General features: G+C 39.4%; 1 protein-coding gene across 1 annotated transcript in view; it reads right to left on the bottom strand.

Moving 5' to 3' along the window:
- LRP6 (LDL receptor related protein 6) overlaps positions 1-18,335 on the bottom strand; it is a 204,092-nt gene that overhangs the window by 102,471 nt on the left and 83,286 nt on the right. The window contains 1 exon segment of the mRNA XM_030539350.1: positions 10,305-10,502. Coding sequence (XP_030395210.1) covers positions 10,305-10,502 — 198 coding nt within the window.

The following is an 18,335-nucleotide window of genomic DNA, read 5'->3' as shown; positions in this document are numbered from 1 at the left end:
GCAAACACGCCCCCCGTCCCTTCTATCCCCAACCTAAACCCATGGTGGGAAGAGAGTGCCATGCTTCCAACCCCACTCCACCCCCAACCCCGCTCTGGACCCAGATAAGGGCCAGCTCCCATGAGGTGGGGGTGGGTGGGGAAGGAGCGCCAAACTTCCAGCCCCACTCTGCCCCCAGACCAGCTCCATCCCCAGCCCAGCTCTGCCCACATTCCCTCTCAGACCAGCTCAGCCTCTATCCCCAGCTCCTCCTCTATCCCTAGTTCTGCCTTTAACTCAAGCTCTGCTGCTTGGCTGTGCAATAATTGTGCAATAATTGGGGGGGGGGCACAGACAGATTCCATTGACTGGGGGGAGAGAAAGGTGTGACTGGAAGAGTTTATGTACCATTGCTCTACAGAATATGGGAAGATAATAGTAGGGTTGCCAACTTTCTAATGCCAGTACATCCTTGCCTTGCCCACTGCCCTGCCTCTTCCCCCAGACCCCACCCCTTGTTCACTCCATTCCCCCTCCTTCCATCGCTTGCTCTCCCCCACCCTGGCTCACATACTCATTTTCACTGCAAGGCCCAAACAGGCATATTTATTGTTTTGACAGATGTATTATACTAATTTCAAGTTTAATTTGTTACAGGATGCTAGAGCTGGCAGCAAAATAGTCAAAAAGGGTAATGTTTAAAAAAGTGAAATTTAATGAAGGTTTTCATGATTGTTTCCCTCTCCTTTTCCCATTTTTCGTAACCAGCTCCATGTTTTTTGTTCACTAAAAAATTATTGTAATTTTACCTGTAGAATTAGGACCACACATTATCACAAGTGCAATGGAGCCATTAAAGGCCCACTTCTGAAGCCCAAACACAAATCCATAGAGCACAACCACAAAAATGCACACCTGTCCAGATACCTATGTATATATAAATCTGTAGAAACTGACTCCCACACCTACAAGCAGATACATACATGTAGTCATGTGTACAAATCTAGCATGCACTAACACATACACTTCCACATTATTTACTATTTCAATTGTTCAGTGCCTAGAGACCCCAACTAAGATCAGGGCTCCAGGGTGGAAGGAGCTGGACATACCCACATAAAAAGAGAGTCTGCAACCAAGGGTTTATAATGTAGCTAGACAAAGGTGGGGAGAAATGTATGATACATTGTCTCTTCTGCAATTACTAGTCAACAACATTCACTTTCTAAGAAAACTTTCTTGTAGAGTGCCCTTCTCTTTAAAAAACTTGTTATGAAATGAATACACACATTTTATGTCATCAATTTTTTTGTGCGCAAGCCAGCAAAAGCAAAGAGTTAGGCTGCAAATTTTATTCACACAGGTATACACATATGTGGCAATACACGCACCTTCCTACACAAAGACACAGCCTCTTACACACATACAATGCATGCATGCATACACTTGCGCAGAGACACCCAGCCGGAATGGGAGGAGGGTGGTCTGGAGGGGGAAAGATGGGGGGTGTGTGGAGGAGAGAGGATGGGGAGGGAAAGAGGCCAAGAGCAGGGCAGCGGTGAGAGGTGGTAGTGAAGGAGAAGGGGGGCAGGGGTATGTGGGATGGATGGGGATGCAGGGGGAGGCAGAAGGATACAGGTACATGAGGATGTGAGGGGCACAGGAGCGTATAGGGACATAATGGGAGTGGCAGCAGTGTATGGAGGTGAATAGGATGCAGGGCTGTGGGGGGTAAGACTGGGGGTGGCAGCTCTGGAAGGTGGAGAGGATGGCTGGGAGAGTGCTGTAAGGGATACAGGGCTGGGATGGGACAGTGAAGGATGGAGGTGCGGAGGGGTCAGGACAGGGAAGGATGCAATGACAGGGGATGGGGTGTGGGAAGGTTGGGATGGGGAGGGATGCAGTGAGTGGGATGGAGGTGAAGCCCCATACCCAGCACTCAGAGATGGGGATACATATCTTAAACTTCTGGTTGCTGGCAACAGAGAGCAGTTTGCCGCAAGGCACACACTGCAGCTTGAGCCCAGCCACGGAGGAGTGTGAGGTGGAGAAGAGGGCCAGCAGCAGTGGGAGAGGCATATGTCACGACCCCTCAACAGCTGCCTGCTAGGCGTGCTAGTTTATCCCCTGCCCTGCCCAATGGGAGCTGCACCTGCAGGCGGGGCATCACACGCACTCCTCTGGCCAGCCGCCCTATAGGTTAGGAACCGGACATGCCAGCTGCTTCCCAGGATCTGCGTGGCATGGAGGCTAGCAGGGAGCTGCATGGCACCACCAACCAGACAGTCAACGGCCTAGTCAGCAGTGCTGACTGGAACCTCCAGGATCCCATTTTGACCGGGTGTTCCGTTTGAAAACGGGACACCAGGTCACTCTAGCTAATAGAGAGCAAGGCACTCAGTAACAACACAGTGGTAACACCAAAAACCAGCCCAGTATACCCTAATTCCTCAAGGGATCGTGTGGTTCCTTCTTCTGCAAAGGTAACAAACACTTTTTAAAAATAATTTAGAAAGTTAAAGGTGTTTTGCAGAAGTCTTCCCCAATATAGCTCAAGCACAGTTCTAATTACCTGACAAAGAGGGAAAGCAAAGGTTATTCTGGGGATATAAAAAATAAATATGCAGAATTTCCATTACTTTTGCCTGTTTTTAAAACTGCATCTGCTATGTGATACTTCCTTAAAGTCTCCATGGTAAAAAGAGTCTTAATATTTTGAATATGCAGTATCTTAAGTTTATTATGTATTTTAAAAATGTATAATTTTGTAGCTGACCTGGAATCAGGACATGAAAGTCTTACCCTTGGAAACCAAAGGTGAAATAGTGGTTGAAAGTGAAATGATTCTGCTGGTCTCATTTCAGTGCACATCATAAAATTGCCTCAAAGTTCAGTCTGAGTCAAAGGACTCTGCTAAAGAGGAATTTGGGATGAAAATAGCACTGGATGTTGTGCTCAGGAACGAGGGATGCTGAAAGAACTACAGCTAGAAGCAGGTATCATAGTGGAAGTCCCATGTGTTTAACTCCATTTTGTTTTGCTATTTCCTCACTTTTAGGAGTACTAAATATTTTAATACAAGAGATATTTTAATCATGTATATTCATTTATAAGTCACTAAGGTTAGAGTTTCTGCTATATTTTTACAAACTTTCATTTGAGGCACTGAAAGGTCTATTCTTCTTGCATAATTACTCTTTAAAAAGCTCATTAAGCTTGTTCTAAGGAAATATTATGGATACAATTCAGCAGTGTTTTAAAAAAACGTAATGGGACTTCTTAAAAAAAGCATTCCACAAGAAAATAGCAATATTTTTAAAATTTAATTTTATTTGAATCTAAAAAAAATCTGACTGATTACAATTCCGTATTCTTTATTTGTATGGTTTTACTTTAAAACCACTGCAGTAACCACTGTTTCCTTCTAAATATTCTTTATAAATGTATTATTCTTTGTAAATATTATTTTCTAACTACTGGTACACCGCTTAGGTGGGTGAAAGCACTGTCCGTTCAGCCTGGTGCCTGACAATGCACAAAGGCCACAAAAATATGCTCCCTGTTGTGATTTACTGCTTAACTACAATCATTAGCATGTAAATGTTCACAAGTCCAGACGTTTGGAAATTACATCTCTGCTGCAACTTTCTGAAATAAAGTGCCATGGGTACTTCTAGCAAGAGTTGGGGAATTAACTCCAATTCATGCCCACCTACCCCCTCTCCTACAATTTCAATTAGCCATGGTATTCTTCCCTTCCTCTTCTGAGTTGTCATGCAGTGTTAACACAGCTATTGACTTTTCACCCCAGAGATGGCTCCATTTCGGTGGCTGACTTTTTCTTTTTTTTAGGTTTTTAAAGATATATAAATATATATACACACTCACACAACTATGTGATACAGCACATAATTATATTGTATACACAAACTATATATACACAAGGATAAAAGTTTCTATTATAAATTTAAAACTTCATATTTTTAACTTCTCATCAAATCCACAGCAACTAATCATCTGACTGACACACAATTTCATGCTTGAAAGCAGACCCACAATACTCAAATTCAAAATTAGAAATCCGGGAAACATTTGAAAGGCAGTGAATGTCTGACAGTTGCTGAAACTATGTTTTCTTACAATGGCCTCTAAACCCATCTCATTAGCACAAACGCGTCCTGAGGGACCATGTAAGTGCATTTCCCTTCAGCCAATAATGTGTTAACTTATTAATTAGAACTGCTGCTGCAGGGTAAAACAAGACAAAATTAATTCAAGAGCTGCCTTAGCAGGCCAACCTATCTCTGTACTCTACTCACAGGAGAGTTGTCTGCAATTCAGTTTTGTTTAATTAGTCCCTCAAAAAGCAACTGGTTCACTCTGATAAGGAGGGTAAGAGCCTCAAAAAAACAAAAACATGCCTTCCATAGGCCAATTTCATTTTTAAACTATTATTTTTCCAGTGTGAGAAACTGCTGTTTTAAGAAGATTGTACATTCCTCTCTCTCGCTTGCAAGCCAAGGACATTGAATAATAACTTCTGCACTACGAACCTTAATTCTAACAAACCTATCAGTGAAGCAGTCAGGCCAATAAGCCCAGGGGCCAGACGACAGCTATATATGACGACTTGAAATTTGCTGTTTGGGTTTTCTTACAAATTTAATCTCATATCACAAATCCAGTGGGTGAGTTTTACTATTTGGATAAATGGAAGAGAAGTAATATTGCTAACGTTGTCACAGGGCCTAATAATCACTTTTTATTCAGAAGCTTGCAGACTTTAGAGGGAACTCCTCTATCCCCCTTTCTAGTAAGCAATATGAATCTGTTGGTTTCTTGCCTTTTCCTCTCCAACCCTCACTTCTCCCTATCCCTGAAGGAGGAGCCAAGAAAATAAGATGTCATGGAGGCACCATACTATTTATTGTCTTTCATTGCTGACAAGCACAGTAACCAGTTTAATTTAAATCCATGTATTCTGATAGCTATATAGTGCAAGAAACAGACACAGTAGTTAGACTAGAAGAATAAAAACAAAACTGCATATTTCCTATAATTTCTGGTATGTTCAACACCACCAAGATTTTTCTCTCTTTCACATATTACTACATCCTTCTCGCACCACTGCTGGCGCACAGGGCAGAAACTCATCTACTTTATTCCTCTCTGCCATTTGCTGTTGCTTCCATCTACTCCATGGTGTTGAGATCAACTGTTATGTGCTCCTCCCTATTAGGGGTTCTTCTTAAGGTTTCTCTTCAGCTCCCTCATTTTTTCACAGCAGTTGGTTTCCACATGGAAGTCTATGCACTGGCATCCAGAGCAAATGCCCCAAATATATCCAGCACTTCCTTCCAATTTCAGTGGATAAGAGCTGCTGGTTGGTGATTTCTCAGATCTCTTCATTAGCAATTAAATCTTTCCATCTAATGCCCAGAATCTTTTGTAGACACATTTTCAACAGTGTCTAGTTTTCTGACTAACATTTTGATAAATCTCCAGCATTTGTGGCCTTATGTTAATCCTGAGATTATGTCTGGGTTGAAAATTCTGAAGTTTTTTTCTGATGCTGTATATGTTTGATTTCCATATGCTGTGAGTTTAATGAATGCTGTGGATGCCCTTCCTTCCCTTGATGTCACTTCCTTCTTGAGGTCTTCGCTAGCTAGTATAGTCCTGCCCAGGTGGATGAACTGTTCAACTTTCTTGATATTTTTGCCTTCTAATGTGATGTTGTTGCTTGATCTCTGGGTTTTGAGGACAATGTGTCATAGCATTACTAATTCTGAGCCCTGTTTGCATGCTCTTTTTCCAGATTATCTTTGTAGCTTGTTTGAGGGCATCACTCAACAGCGCAATATCATCTGCCAAGTCTAGATCTTCAAGGCATTTGCCATATACCCATGATTTACCAGTGTTTATGTTGCTAATATATTCCTTCATTATCCGATGTATGGCAATGCTAACCAGAAGATCAACCAGAACTGTGTTTCATGATAGTGTCCCCTCCAATCACTGTGCTGCCTGATTGTTCACTCTTTTAGAGTGCTTCACCTCTCTATACGTAATTGTAATATTGGCAACTTTAGATGGGATTCCATAGAACTGAAGAATATTCCACAATGTATGTCTATGCAAACTGTCAAATTCCTTTTGAAAAATCAAAGAAATTGATTTTCTATATATGTAATGCACACACACAGTATATTAATTTGAGCTGTGTCTGAACCTCTAATACTTTGAGCTTTATCTATCAGAGACGCTGGCTTTTCACATCCAATTTAGATTATATCGCTTTCTAAATTCATGCCAAACCAAACCTCCATTTCCTTTAGCTTGTTTGAAACTCTTTTCTGGATTAATAGTATTTGGTATTATTACTAAACTCTCTCTCCTATGAAATTTTATATTTGATCCGCCTGTCTTGGTAGATTCTTTGCTACAACACATTTATTTGCTATTAACTTTGTCTTTTTCCTTATATTATGCAAGACTAGAAAGGCTAGAGGCAGATCTTTTGTACTCTCATCTGCCTCCTTTGCAAAACTGACCAAATCTAAACAGATTTAGGACATTATCTTTGCCAAACTACACAATTTTTTGTAAAGCCTGTTGCTTCTGTTTATTGCTTCAATGGCTCTATAGCTTCCACATGAGCAAATGTTTTTCCCTATGCAATATCTGCGTTCTAAAAGTAGTAAAGCAACTAGCAGCATTTTCTAGCGATCACAGGTTCTAATTCAAGGAGGAAAAAATTAGACTATTAAAAATTATATACGAAATATATTGTGTGTGATGGCTAGTTAAGGATCTGAACACTGAGGTCATTTCTACTAAAGTGTCTGACTCCTGGTTACACAGCAATTAGTTACATGTTATACAAGTTCCATTTTTTAAAGGGCCATCTCCTTCATCTCTACACCCCTTCATATTATACTATGAGTCCTCACTAACAACAGTAATTTAGAAATAAGCTAACATTTATTTTAAAGTAAATAATACACCGTCACAGAGTGATGCTGTCCTTGCCCTCTCATTCTTCTACTCTCTACTTTTGCAATGTCTTGGTTTGTTTTGTATGTGCATGGATTTTAAAAGGTGGCCTACAAAAGAGGAAAAATTTGGATTTGTGCCCTTTTTTAGGTCTGTGTGCATTTAAATAAGGCCTCAACTCTGTTTACTTTCCAAAGTTGTTTTTTCATTTTATTTCCTGCCCCGCCCCCCTTTTTTTTTTTAAACATTACATATTCAGATCTTGACTGAGGAAACTAAGAAAATGAGCCAAGCCACTGAAAACTGAACAAACGAATGGTATGTGAACACTAGGAAAAAGGTGTGTTTTTAAAAACATGACTAATAACATTAAAAAAAAAAAACCACTAACGTAGACAGGCCAAACTGTGGTTTTAACACATTAGTTGGTCAAGATTAACTCTGGGAAGGAAAGTAAGTAAGGAAAACCTTGACCAGTTAACACATTGGAACTACAATGTACTGCATCTATATTATGATTTTTAAATGCGTTAGCTAGTGTACACAAAGGCCTAGGAAGTAAAGACAGAGAAAAAATAAATTAGAAAGTGCTGCTTTGCTACTTGAATAAATCTTCCTCTTTTTTCATGATGAACGGGAACTGTAAAAAACGCAGCACACAAGACACAGATGCTGACTATATTCTAAATGTTTATGGCTCCCTTATGTGCCCAGGGAAAACCAGGTGCTACAGAAAGGTGTACGCTTGTTACTGCTTAAGGCAGGTTATAAGCACCTGGTTCAGAAAGAGGTTTTTTTGTTTGTTTTTTATTTTTCTTCAAATAAATACTAATTTTCTCCTAATTCCAACTATCGTTTTAAGATTAGCCAAAGGCAAATAAGGGATCAGCTCACTTACAATCTGAAGTTCACATGTGTTGCTGCACAGTAAACTATTAAGAAGAGAGATGCTGAAAACAAGCCTGCAGCAAAGAAATATTAAAAATGCACAAGTGCCTGCAGGAACAGTGAGGTATCTGTGGCACTGGAAGGACTGGGAATGATAGATAAGACACAGGGAAACTTGTGTTTGCATGTTAGGAAAGCACATACATACATCTAACTGGATAGAGGTTAGCACTGATTTTGATCACTGGGTGCTTTAACAATGAACACTTACCATCACCAGATGTCTATATTATGCATAATTTCCAATGGGCCCTACCCAGACTATCTATTCAAACCCAATGACTCCCACCACCACCATCCCCTTATTTTAGTATAGTTAACAAGCTTCTCCTCTTCCTTTCAGCCAAATAGGAGAGCGTAAAACAGGTGATTCAAAAAAATAATGCAAGCTACATATTTACTCTGTTGGGCAAAAACTACAAGCTGGGTTTCAAGTGTGATCAAATCAACTGTCATTTGTGAGTCTTCTGACAATTATACAAACCTTGGTCATTTAAAAATTGGATGAGAAATCCACCTTTGGCATGCAGTTTGACAGGGGCAAGCTGTCATTTTGTGCCCTTCATGTGGTCAGTTTCAGTCAAGATGAAGATTTTTAAGCACCCGTTACTTAACTGGATTTAATAGCTCTCCTTTTTCATTAGAAGAGAGCTTTAACGCCAATTTTTCTTAGCCCCAATTAGACTCCAACGGGAATATCCTCTGTTCCCTTCTTCGTTAATCAGATTTATATAAGACAGACAAAATGATATATCACAGACCCAAATAATTTTATACATCAGTTATTTTTCATTTTAAAGCATTTTACCTGATAATGTCATTTCTGCCCCTTTGCCCACCACTTTGGAGACATTGGGCAGTCATGTATTCTGAGAGGCAGCAGTATCATCAGCTTCCAATTATTCTTTTGGCTCTATTTAGGTTCCCTTTTTTCCAGGCAACAATTTCAGAGCCATTTCAAAATCCACTTAAACTACAAACCTCATACCCATCCTGGAATTATCTATAGTAGTTAAATTATTTATAATAATTGAAAAAAATATTACACCCAGCTGTTGTGATCCCTCAGACAAATGCTAATACAAAAATTCTGGATGAAAACACTGAAACAAAGTTTTGTGTCTGTTAAGAGGCAGACTTCAGGATATATGCGGCATAAGCCGCCAAGCCAGCCATGTTGTGGTTTTATCCTCTGCTTTATAGCAGGAAACCATGGATTACAAATTAATACCATATTAAGACAGTGGATGTGTTTTATAAATGCTGCCTCTGTACCTAGCCACAAATTAAAATGAAAGGCCTAGATAGCAGATACCGAGGCTCTTGAAAGAGCCCAATTATTTAACCATGAATCTATGCTGACACAAGAACAATTGCTAAGTCACTGGGAGTCTGAGGAGAGAGAGTAACAAAGACCACCTTACTGATAAATAAACCAATTAAAAGCTATCACAGAAGATTGCAAAAGAAAACACCAAGACTCAATGTTGGACAATATGAAATATTTCCGTATAACAACTCAGAAATAAGCTACATGGGATACCCTCCATGAAAACGTATTAGTGCACAGACCGTCTCATTTGGTAAAGAAAAGCAACATCCTGCAAGCAAGATAAGAGTGCATTCAGGTAGTACCAAGAAGGCCTCTACTTGAAAGGTACTCCTGAACGTACCAGACACAGCTAAATCTATAACCCCCTTAACAACACTGTTGGAGTAACACAATCAATTTAGCGCTCACACATATATCTCTGAAAATGCTCTATCCTCCTGTCATAAATAACACCTTATCTGACTGAAAGAGAAGAAAAGACAGATATATTTTTCCCCATGTTGTTTATTTTCTGCATTTGACAGGCCTCTACTTAGAGACACAACCAGAAGGGCTATACATGTTTGTTTTTAGAAAAATGCAAGTTGAGATTCTGCCACATTTACCTGATGCAAGGACCTGGGACTATCAGAAAAAGACCAAATAGTGTGAGGCTTGCAATAAAATTGCAGGAGCTGACAGTACTGTCATTAAGAAGTAATTCTTAGAGCAAGCAGGGACAGAAAATCCATTTAAAAAGAACAGGGAACTGTTACTGTAAAGCCACATAAATTAACAGGGGGCCCTTTAAGGATCACTTCTTAGAAAAGCTACAAAAGCCTTTCTTCTGAATACAACGGATTAAGGACCATCCGCCAATTTGAGTATCCATTCAAACCCCACCTATAGTTTGTTTTTATTTTACTATCAGTTTGTTTGGAGCTTCACGAGTGCTAACATGGCAGTTTGACCGGTCAGAATCAGCCGCTATAGAGCTTATGTATTTATTAAACAGAGTCTATTAAAAAAACCATTGGATTTGTATGTAAGTCACAGTAAAATTTCTTACCGATGAGTTCCATCCAAGTTTGATTTGTGGATGAAGTTCAGTTTAGCATCTGCCCAATAAAGCTTCCATTCCTCATAATCCAAAGTCAATCCATTTGGCCAGTAAATGTCTGTGTTTATTATAACGGAGCGGCTTGAACCATCCATCCCAGCACGTTCTATCTTTGGCACTTCTCCCCAATCTGTCCAATACATGAACCTATAATTAAAAAAAAAAAAAAAAAAAAAAGAGAGAAGGATACAGATTATGTTCGAATCTACACTCGAATCACTGGAGTTATATTCCAGTCAAGACGAAGCTTCGCTGGTATTTTTCTGGAAGAGATGGAGTTCTCTTTCTCTGAGGCTATATTCTACAGGGCAATGTATCTACCTTCTATGAAACAGAACAAGCGTATCTAGGTTTTGCTTCTGTTTTTAACTAAAATCTCTCAAACATCAGTCAGTCATATAACTTGATATTACTCTTTTCAGGGTCTATTCTGCATGAGACATTTGGAGAAATTCTACACACATTGCCAATAACCTATCAGCATCAAAATTAATCAGGGAAATTAGACAGACAATGTGCGCTTTCACAAAATATGGATCACAGGAGAAGAGTTTGTGTTAGTGCAGGGATTGTGGGGGACAGTAATTGTATGCAGTGCCAGAAAAATAGATATAATGAATGATTGTTTTCTTTGGAGTTTTTGTTTGTTTTTTGTGCTGGGAGAGTACTTCTGGCAGGGACACTGCTTTTGTGAAAGAATGGATTTAGAGAGAGACAACCAGCTGACATGTTTTTAAACACAATCTGCCCTGTCTACACACTGAAGGGACAGTCTAGGCTGGGAAACTGTTTTAACATACATTAACACGTTAATTACTACATTTTAAAAACACTACTTACGAAATCGTGTAAATTAGCGGTTCTCAAACTTTTGTACCGGTGACCCCTTTCACATAGCAAGCCTCTGGATGCGACCCTCCCCCTTATAAATTTAAAGCACATTTTTATATATTTAACACCATTATAAAAGCTGGAGGCAAAGCAGGGTTTGGGGTGGAAGCAGACAGCTTGTGACTCCCCAGGTAATAACTGTGCGACCCCCGAGAGGTCCCAACCCTCACTTTGAGAACCCTGGTGTAAACAAAGACATGTAAAAGTATGTTACCTGGTCATAGTTAACCCTAAGAGGAAACATATGGAAGTTAGATATGGGAAAGAGTATAATCAGAAAATTCTGCTCTTTTACTGATGGTAGGAGGAACTAACTCTACCCTTCTGGATTGGCAAAAGGATTTAGAAACAAACACTATTTTGCACCTGAAGGAACAACATATGGGGCAAGAATTTAAAGCAGGTGGATAAGAAAGCCAGGCAAAACATTGCGTCGACAAGAGAAAACTGCAGCTCTTGGACACTTGTAGCACCCAGAGGCTGTATGGTACCCACATGCAAGAACAGGACCTGGCCACCATGCTTTAAACAAAAACAGACATGCAACACATTTAAGAAACATTTGCAGATGAAGTTATTCTTGGCAAAGTTTGTTTTATTTATTTATTTATATAAAGAGTCAGGAAATTCCAAGTCATATTTTCCCTTAATCTCTGTTTACACACTCAAATGAGTGTTTAATACAATGCTATATCTGCAGACAGACATGCACCACGAGCAATACAAATATTGCCCAATTCAGTATCAAGTGACTTACTCTTTATAAAGGGATTTTTCTACTTTAAAAACTCACACACTACATGGGGTGTTTAGAAAAAATGCAGAAATTTCTCTAGACATGATTGAACACCATGAGGGAATGAGTTATCTGTCAAGAAAATAAATCTAGTCTTTAGGACAAAATTGCTAAATTGAACCTTTGGCAGGTTATCTGGTCAAACTGCATAGTAAGGTGCAATTAGAAACGTGAAAAAGAAACTCAAGCAGTACTTCTACAAAGAGAAAAAGTTGATTTAATAGTTTTTAAACAAACAACCCCTCCCTCTCCAGCAGCTGAATCAAATATTTTCCAAAGGTTAACAGGTTCCAAGGTATTGACCACCCTGCCTGACCAATCCCTCAGGCTGAAACAGATAGCTCATTAGTTGCTATAACAGGCTCGTTTCTTTCTCCCTCTCTCTCATCTTTTAAACAAAATGTAATTATTCAAGCAAAACTAGGTAAGGAAAGCTCAGTGACAAAAGGAAAGTCCTCCAAGACTTCATGAACAGGCCCATTTCATTTGTCAGAATATATACATACCCAAGCACGCACAAATTCAGAAGAAGATTTTAGACCATTTCAAACCAATTCCCTTGACCTTTGTTCAGTTTCTCCAATAGCTTTTTTTACCGTCACCTGTTTTTCTTCTTCTCTATGGTTGGAAGCCTGCAGGTTTTAGACCCAGTTAAACTCTATGGAGCCAGCAAATCCAGCACACCAGATGATGATACAGAAAGAATACATGTAAGTGCTGTGCTTCATCTGCGAAAATTAAGAGACTTATCTTCACTAAAAAGTTAGGGTACGTCCACACTATCTGCCGGATCGGCGAGTAGCGATCGATCTATCGGGGATCAATTTATTGCGTCCCATCTAGATGCGATAAATCGATCCCTGCCGTGCTTATCGACTCCGGAATTCCATCAGGGCGAGAGGTGGAAGCGGAGTCGATGGGGGAGCCGGGGCCGTCGATCCCGCACCATGAGGACAGGAGGTAAGTTGAAATAAGATACGTCAACTTCAGCTATGCGAATAGCATAGCTGAAGTTGTGTATCTTGCATTGACCTCTCCCGCACAGTGTAGACCAGCCCTTAGCTGAGGATCTCTCTCCCCTTCTGTTTACACACAAAAATCTCTCACTCAAGTGTGGTGGTGCTTTCAACCTGGGCTACAGCCCAGGTTCCGCATTCACATGAGCTGGTAACTCACTCTGCACAGTCAAGTGCTGACAGTCCTCCAGTTTCTTCCCACAATCCCTGTGTGTTAGGAAGGACAGACTATTTCTACCACAATTCACTGGGAAAGAATCAGAGTGGTCCAGCTTAGTGCACCACAAAGATCTCTGGGATGAGCCCCCACAAGTCCTGGCACCTCAGATGAGTGAGTGCAGTGCCAGCGTGAATGCAGTGGAGTGGAAATACTTGTGTACAGCTTTGCAGTGAGGCTGCTCACCTCTAAACTAGGCCAACACAATGGCTCAGACTCCAGTGCTCATCACCCAAATTAACTCTACCATGAAGAAATATCCACAATAACTTTGCTTACATAAAAGCAAAGAAAAGAAAGTGTGTTGATTCACAAGACTACAGTCTAATATCTTCTATGGCTGCTTTAACAGAAATCAGTTTTTCCATCTCTAGGTGCAGTCAAGCTATATACTTAACTATTTCGTTTCCATTCTTCTGGAATGTTTACAGGATCAAGATTTTTATTTGATTAAACAGTGGTTGGTAACAAACCATAGGGGGAAGGTGAGACGGTTATGTGGGCTTTTTTAGGACTTTTTTTTTTTTTAATTTCTGTAAAAGGCAACTACAGTATAGGACAGGTGCTTTTTATTTTACTACTGACAGGAAATCTAAAAGGAATATTTTCTGTTAAATTATGTCATCTGCTTGTTATCATATGCTACTTAACTTCCATTACACAATATCCCTTTTCCCAAATACTCATAGCAAGACTAAGATTTTGTCATGGTTATTTTTAGTAAAAGTCAGAGACAGGTCACAGGCAAAAAACAAAAATTCATGGAAGCCCATGACCTATTCCTTACTTTTACTATAAATAACCGACACAAAGGGGCTGAGACCAAGCACACCTTCCGCTTAGCCTAATTTGCAGTAATGGCTTGGGTAGAAATTAATTTAAGATCAATTTATCTGTCTGAAGTTGAGGGCAACAGTAAAAGTGGCCTGGCTGTCAAAAGGTTCTGAGCACTCAATTCCCGCTGACGTTAATGGGAGCAGAGTATTCTTAACACTCTGAAAATCAGGCCACTTCCTTTCAGGTGCTCAAGTCTGGATTTGAGACACCTAAAAAGTTAGGCACTTATGAATAAAGAATTGAGCCCGTGTGTTTAAATCATGATATAAATTGCTATATTTGCATTGGGCCAGCCAGATGAATGGTATAGATCAGGGGTCGGCAACCTTTCAGAAGCAGTGTGCCAATTCTTCATTTATTCACTCTAATTTAAGGTTTCACGTGCCAGTAATGCATTTTAACATTTTTAGAAGGTCTCTTTCTCTAAGTCTATAATATATAACTAAACTATTGTTGTATGTAAAGTAAATAAGGTTTTTAAAATGTTTAAGAAGCTTCATTTAAAATTAAATTAAAATGCAGAGTGCCCCTGAACCGTTGGCCAGGACCTAGACAGTGTGAGTGCCGCTGAAAATCAGCTCACGTGCCGCCTTCGGCACCTGTGCTATAGGTTGCCTACCCTGGTATAGATAATGCCATAACTACCACAATTCAATGGTAATGAAAACATCATAATCTTCCCCTCAAACTTGTTTACATAGTAAACCACTTATAAAAAATGGCTAAAGCACAGCCCGCCCCCGCACCCGCCCACCCCCCCCACACACACACAATCTCTAAGGTTTGCCTGCTTTCACCCAGACTAGGGTTAGCCTCATCCCCAAATACAAGCGTGGTTTCAACCAAGAAGCCTCAGTGAAGAAAAATCAAGACTGAATCATTTCCTTGGCCATTTTTTAATTATGACACATAAAACTAAATTATAGTTGCACATCAAATCTTGGTCTCTGAATATAAAAGAAGGAAAAATGATTGCTCCATTGTGCAACCCTAAATGCAAAGCAGCTCTTACCCCACACAAAGTTAATGTTTGTGCTTTTATGTTTCTTTTTTTCTTTCATAACAATGATCATTTTGAACCTATTTTAATGAAAATAGCTTTTGCTCTCACAGCCCTTTTTCCTCTATTGAATTTCAAAATGAAGTCATGATGTCACCCTCATGACATTTGCAGGTAGCTAAATGAAGTCAAAACACAGGGTTTTAACTATTGCAGATTTGAAAGGAAGTAAGGTCAGAGGAGGTCGTTCTTAAGGGAATATGGCAGCCTAACTAATAATTGCCTCTTAGGCAGGATTAAGTGAACCTAGAAAATAGAAATCCCTTTATAAAGTAGTATGACTGGCTAGAAGTTGGGAGTGTGGAACCAGTCAGCTGCAGCCCAACAGTTTTAATATGTCCCAAGCTGGTAATGATCAAAAGAGGTTACTAATCAATGATACAGAAAATCAACTGATGTTCTCAGTTCAGTCTCTGTAGAAGGAGTGGAAAAAATAGGTAACAGGGTCTTTATTCCAAAAAGCTCACAAACCATACATACTATAGGGAAAATATTTCAGGTATGCATAAGAAAGCATGCGGAAAACAAATGTCAAGATTAAATACTGTAATTAAACAAACAGTTATTTGTGACAGTGCACACATAAGGATGGAAATTCATCACCATCCTCCACCAGCTTTGTAGCTCTCTGATCTGCAATGCCTTCCAATGGTGCAGCAGATTCTTTCACCCCCTACTATCCATGCAGAAACTAGGCCCCCCTGTTCAGAGTATCATTAAAATGATAGTCCGCACTGTGACACATACAACAGTCCCACTCAGTGATTGGAGATTCTTAACTGATTTTAAGCCAGTTAATTGGGATACCTCCCAGGCAACCATTTACTTTCCCCAATGTTATTCAATGCAAAAGACAGCTGCTTGATTGGGACAGCCGATTATTTGGTATTGCCCTTCTCAGTGAATGCTTCAGCTTTCCAATTATGTTAGTTTCAGTCTCTAAGAACTGCTAAACTCTGCCGGGACTGCTGAACTGCAGTAACCCCTGTGGAGCTTATCAACTCTGGAGTGGTCCCCAGGAAACTCAGAAGTGCTCTCTATTTGGTTCCAGCCCTGGTACAACTGTAGCTCACCTAATAATGGAGCAATCTGAAGCCAAGATGACATGCCATCCACTGGGACCATCCAGATAAATGTACTGAAGCAGACAGGAATTTCCCAAAAAATAGTATGAAAATTACATATAGTAAATATATGTTGGCTATTTAAGATACTGGATGGCAGTGACTCGCTGGAATTTTCCTGTAAAGTAAGTGACTTTGAAGAGGGAATTTCCACCTGCAAGCTTTGACAAATAAATAAGGAAGGATCATTCTGAATTTGCCATTGTATTAACAACCCAAGAGTATCAAATTAAAAAAAACCAAACAACTTAAGGATCCATCTGCATTTCCTGAGAACATATATTAAAAAGGCACAGAAATAGAGCATCAAAAGAATGCGGTAAATGCATATATGCAATGGATAAATTATTTTCAGACATCAGAAAGACTGTCAGTGTGAAATTTCTCAACTTACTGAAAGACTCGGGAAACCTTTTTATGCTCCCAAATGAAAAAAACAACCAACAAAAAGCACTTACGGTCAACATCTTCTCCTTCACCAGTTATTGCCATAAAAATGAAATAACAGTCCCTTCAGGACACAAAAGGACACTGAATATGCAGTTTTTTACATATTGGACAAAATGAAAGCCAAAAAAATTGTTTATGATATTTTCCGGCAAATCAAGTCATCTTTCTGTTCATCTTAAAATTTCATATAGGGCTGAAGATGTTAACATGCCTACCATGTGACAGTCATCCAAAGTGATGCAGTTGGAGATGTTAGATTTTTCTTTCAGCTGCCATTTTCAGTCTTTGTAGCTGTAGTACCAAGACAACAAGATTTGGCCAGCAACGTATAGAAGACGATGGGAAAGAGGATATTTCACATCTATAAGGCCTGGACTAGTCAGAAAATGTTCATCAGTAGGCACAACTTACACAGGCCAAGAAGTTCTTTTGAAGTAGATAATGGACAGAAACAGTAGGAATAAAAGAACCTTTTGATAAACTGAAAATGATAACAGTTGGGAGAACTCCAATGGTGACTAGTAGGATGGTTGGTATTTAACATATTCATTAGTTAAATATTTTACTTTTTAAATCTTGTTCAGAACGTACAACTTTTTAAAAAAGTATATGCTGCCATTAATGCATTAGCTGACAAAGGAATGCAGGGAGAAACAGGTGTTTATCAGTTCTAACATACTGCTGCTGTTTGGCTTTTTCTGAGCACCACCAACAGGCAGGCCTTGCCTAATGGGTTTATAAACAAAATTAGACAGACATAGTGGAGTTGAAACACAACTTTGAAACATACAAGACACTTCTGTTCATGATGAAACTCCCTATAAGTTACCTGAAATAGCGTACACCTTTACAACTGCCCATCACTAAGTGAAACCAGGTTAACATGTTAACTGCCAGACAGTGGTCCATTTAGTCCATTCTCCTAATTCAAACAGTGATCAAAATCATATGTAAAAATCCTGGGAATTCTGCCCATAGGAGTTTCTTTGCAGTCCATCCTGCTTCCTATCTATTAGTGGTTAGTTTATGCTCTAAAACTGGATCCTGCTATGCTCTTGGACAAAATGATATGCGACAATAAGTTCAATAGGTGAATTATATGTAATGTAACAACGCATTATCAGTTTAAATTTATCTTTCTATTTTATTTGCTGCCTCCTTATTTTTGTAAGATGAGAGGATACACGGTCATGTCGAAGTTATCTTTAGATATCTCTACCCCCAAAACACATGAAGTTCACTTTTGCAATCAGTTAAAAAAAAAGTAATTTTTGAAATAACGAAAGGTCAGCTCTTCAGTAATAAACAATTCCTTTCCTGAATTTGGTCAACTTTAAGCATATATTTAAAGTCTTCTCCTGAATTGGGCCGTAATGAGAACAAATTTAGAGCGTGCAGTAAATTACTCTTTAAAAAAAATCAGTATCTATACAGTAATTACACTACACAAGTGGCCAATAACCTGACACAACAGGTGAAAAAGGAGAAGGAGGGCAGGTCAGTTTGTGAAATAATCTATAAACTCTGACAAATGCTTACGATTCAACACTGCCAATCAAGTAATCTGCATATTTATTTGAGGGGGGGGA

The sequence above is a fragment of the Gopherus evgoodei genome, chromosome 1 (assembly GCF_007399415.2).
Source record: "Gopherus evgoodei ecotype Sinaloan lineage chromosome 1, rGopEvg1_v1.p, whole genome shotgun sequence".
NCBI classification, from domain to species: domain Eukaryota; kingdom Metazoa; phylum Chordata; order Testudines; family Testudinidae; genus Gopherus; species Gopherus evgoodei.
Note: the sequence above shows the minus strand (reverse complement) of the source record. Positions and strands in the feature narration are given on the sequence as shown.